Below are 3,498 nucleotides of genomic sequence, written 5' to 3' on the forward strand. Positions count from 1 at the left end.
CCCCTAGGTGCTGCACTGCTGCGCGCTGCTGGCGCCCAACCAGGACGCTGCGTTCATGTTCAGCATCCTCTGGTCCACCGTCCAGATGCTCATGAGCAACTTCTTCATGCCCTTCACCGACATCAACTTCAAGTGGCTCACCGTGCTGCGCTGGTTCAGCGCCCTCTACTACTCATTTGAGGGCCTCGCCCGCATCGAGTTCGGCGGCGCCAAGTTCGACTGCTCCGGCGGCGTCGACCCCGCAGGCGTCACGTTCCTGAAGCAGCTGCTGCCCAACAGCCGGTTCCTCAACATGTCGGCGGTCAGCGGCGCGCTGACCAACCCCGGGGCGGACTGCGTCGCGGACACAGTCGCGCTGCTGGACTACTACCAGTTCCACCGGCCGTTTGCCAAGACCGTCGGGATCCTCTTCTCGTACTGGGTTATCGTGCACATCTGCACCTATAGCGCGATGGTGTTTGTCGGCCGGAAGGAGCGGCGCTGAAACGGCGGCGCCGCCGGGAGCCCCACGGGCACAGCCCCGTTTGCGCCGCTCAGCGGGGCCCTGTCGGGTGCGGGGCGTGCCTGCGGGGCTTGTTCCTTCTTTCTTTTCTTTCCGATAGACGTGGCCGACTTGTAAGGGCAGGAGAGATACCAATCACTTCCTCCACCTGGCCGAAGCGCTGTGCGTTTTTCCCTCGTGGTCGGACTTGTGTGGTGCGGGCGCGGTGCCGCACATTGCCGTGCCCACGCAGCTCCCGCCTGCCGCCATTTGTGGCAGCAGGGCGCGGGGGATCGGTGCCCCGCACATGCGCCCACAACCGTGGCCCAGCAGCACGCTAGGCGAGCAAATCAAGCCAGGACGCTCGCCAGGGCGGGCTTCTTTCCATCGTTTTTCCCGACCCATCGTGCCCTGCGACTGTCCTGTGGCGCGTGTGTGCTGACCTGGACTTGACTGGGCCCGCTCACGGCAATGAGCGGCCGGCTCCGGCGTGAGAGTGCCCCTAGGCGCTACTTCGTACTGTCTGCTTTCGACGGCGGGGCCGCGGCGGGGGCTCCTACTTTGTAGTCAGTCAACGGCCCGCCTGAATTGGTGGCCATTGCCAGCGATTGGTGGCCTCAGAGCCTGCATCTTAAAAACTCCCCAACGTCGGAGACAAAGTATTGTAAGAGCGCAGGCCGTTTGTTGTCTTGATGTTTCAGCTTTCAGTGATTCAATCAGCCGGTTAGTCCAGCAGTCCGTAATGCTGGGCATAGGTGCAGGTGCAAAGTGCCGGTGTGCTCTGGCTGATGCTGATGCTCTCTGTCAGTCAGACGGTAAAGGCCATCAGCCTGGACATTCCACATTGGGAAAGCAAGCACTGCTGCTGCAAAGCAGCAATCACCACAACCAATAATGTATCCGCCATGTCAGATCGAAACGATGTGCCACGTGGCTGGCGGTTTGTATAGAGGTGAGTAAGGGCAGCCAGCCTGCTGTCAAGTTTCGCATGTGTGCATGAGGTGTGGGCAGCGGTGTGTGCGTGCTCGCGCGCGCGTGCTTGCTTGTGCATGTGCAAGTGTGTGCATGTATGTGCGCACGTGTATGCGTGTGTGTGCATGTATGCGTGTGCATGTATGTGCGTGCGTGCATGCGTGTGTGCGCATGTATGCGTGTGCATGCACCTGCGTGTGTGTGTGTGCACATGTACGTGCGCATGTGTGTGTATGCGCACACGCAAGTGCGTATTCATCACACAACACACAGCTCAATTTCACACTCGCAGCCTCACCACCTGCCACCCTTCACCAGCCTCATGGCAGCTGCCCGTTGTTATTACAGCAGACAGCCACTCCCTGGTCACAGCGCCAGAGCCTCGTCTGCAGCTTTCCCGCCGCCTGGCACTCCCCATGTGACACGGCCGAGCCAACAAAGCATTACATGGTGTGTTTCTTACGGCCATGGCATCGGTGGTACACATCAATCAAAAGAAGGCAGTCGTTGGGTGGGGGCAGGCGCACCCCTCATTGCACGGGTGCAAGAACCGCCATGCAACCTGGGAGAGCGCGGGCCCCCGCCCACTCCGGGCAAGGAGAGGATGGGTGTTGGCGCGACTGCCGCGGGCGGGGCCGCATGCAGATGGGCGGCGCGCACGGTCAAGCGGCGTGCAGTCGGCCGGCGGGCGGCATAGATGCGCCGCCCAGCCTTGGTAATCGTCGTGCGGCACGCCTGCCTTCTAGGCCCGCATCTCTTGTGGTTCTTGGCATAGATGAGAAGGCACGGCCGAAAAAAGCCGCGCCGCAGCACTTGGCAAATGTGATTTGCATCGCGGTCGATGGGCAGCAATCAGGGCTTGATCAAGACCTGGCTTAGAAGTCGGGCGGTCAGCAGGAAAAACGGCACCTGGTTCGCAGGCGCCTGTTTCAACAGCCTGCAAGAAGGGCCCAGGGGGTGCGCAGCTGCAGGGCCGGCGGTGGTTGGGCCAGACGAGAGGCCGCCTCCCCACAAACGCGCCGCCGCCACTTTGTGCGAGCGGGTGGTGTTGGGTATGGAGGGGAGGGGGGAAGGCCGCTGCTCGCCCCGTGCAGTGCCGCCACCGCCCCTGCAGCCGCCCATTGCGCGCAAAGCCGCCGCGCACGTTGCAGCACCCGCCCAGTGCAGAGCGCAGAGCGCAGGGAGTCGAAATGAAACGAGGGCCCCTCGCTCGCAAAACAAGGCCCGGAACCAGTGCTTGGGATTCATTCCAGGGGCATGCGCACGGACGGCCGCCGTTGGCGTTGGCGCCGGCGCCGGCGTGGGGCGCCCTTCTTATGGCCCCTCTTGCAGGGCTCTTGATTTGTCAGGGGGTCATGCGCGCGCGTTGCTACGCGCGACGCCGGCACGGGCCCCTGGCGCAGGAATCAGCGCCGCCCTCCAGGGCCGCTCAGGGCGGCGCCGCGAGCTGGGCCGTGCGTGGCGGGCGCCTCGTCGATTTGGGAGGTCTCTCTTGCACGCGGAGGCTGGGGGCTGGGTGCATAGAAGGCGCGCGGGGGGCTGGGAAGCAGCCAGGGAATGTGCTGCGCGTACGAAGGAGCGAGCGGGGCGCGAGAGCTGCTGAAGTTTATTTGGCGCGCCCCCTGCGCACATGTGAGAAGGCCGCGCGGCGCGCGGCGCGGGCCGCCGCGGCGCGCGCGGGAGGGCGCCGGCCAGAGGCCTTCCTCGCCGCCCGCCTCACAAGGCGACGACGCCCAGCTCGTCGGCCTCCGTGTTGGCCTCGATCTCGATGGCCCGCTGGATGGCGTTCTTGTGCTTCCCGTTGGACACCGCCCCGTTGACCCGCGCCGCGCGCCCGTTGAGCCGCACCACCTCCAGCTCCGCCGCGCCCGCGTCGCCGCCGCCCTTGGCGCCGCCGTGGCGCCGCTCGGCCGCGCCGCCGTGGTGCGCGTGGCGCTCCGCGTCGCCCTCGAGGTTGATGCTGCGGGGGAGGTCCTCCTCGCGGTAGGGGCGGTCCGTGTGCAGCCAGGCGCGGTGGAGGTCCTTGGTGTCGCGCAGCGCCCGCC

At 65.2% G+C, this 3,498-nt stretch overlaps 2 protein-coding genes across 2 annotated transcripts; one reads left to right on the forward strand and one right to left on the reverse strand.

Annotated features, from left to right (window-relative positions):
* Window positions 1–55: 55 nt before the first annotated feature.
* MNEG_15278 (hypothetical protein) lies at window positions 56–484 on the forward strand (the record flags this gene model as incomplete). Its single annotated transcript, XM_014036250.1, has 1 exon — window positions 56–484. The coding sequence occupies one exon, from the start codon at window positions 56–58 to the stop codon at window positions 482–484; it is 429 nt and encodes a 142-aa protein (XP_013891704.1).
* Window positions 485–3,169: 2,685 nt separating this feature from the next.
* MNEG_15279 (hypothetical protein) lies at window positions 3,170–3,475 on the reverse strand (the record flags this gene model as incomplete). Its single annotated transcript, XM_014036251.1, has 1 exon — window positions 3,170–3,475. A coding segment is annotated over one exon (306 nt), but the record flags the coding sequence as incomplete, so codon positions are not given.
* Window positions 3,476–3,498: the final 23 nt, after the last annotated feature.

This window comes from Monoraphidium neglectum, assembly GCF_000611645.1.
Source record: "Monoraphidium neglectum strain SAG 48.87 unplaced genomic scaffold scaffold05187, whole genome shotgun sequence".
Classification (NCBI taxonomy): domain Eukaryota; kingdom Viridiplantae; phylum Chlorophyta; class Chlorophyceae; order Sphaeropleales; family Selenastraceae; genus Monoraphidium; species Monoraphidium neglectum.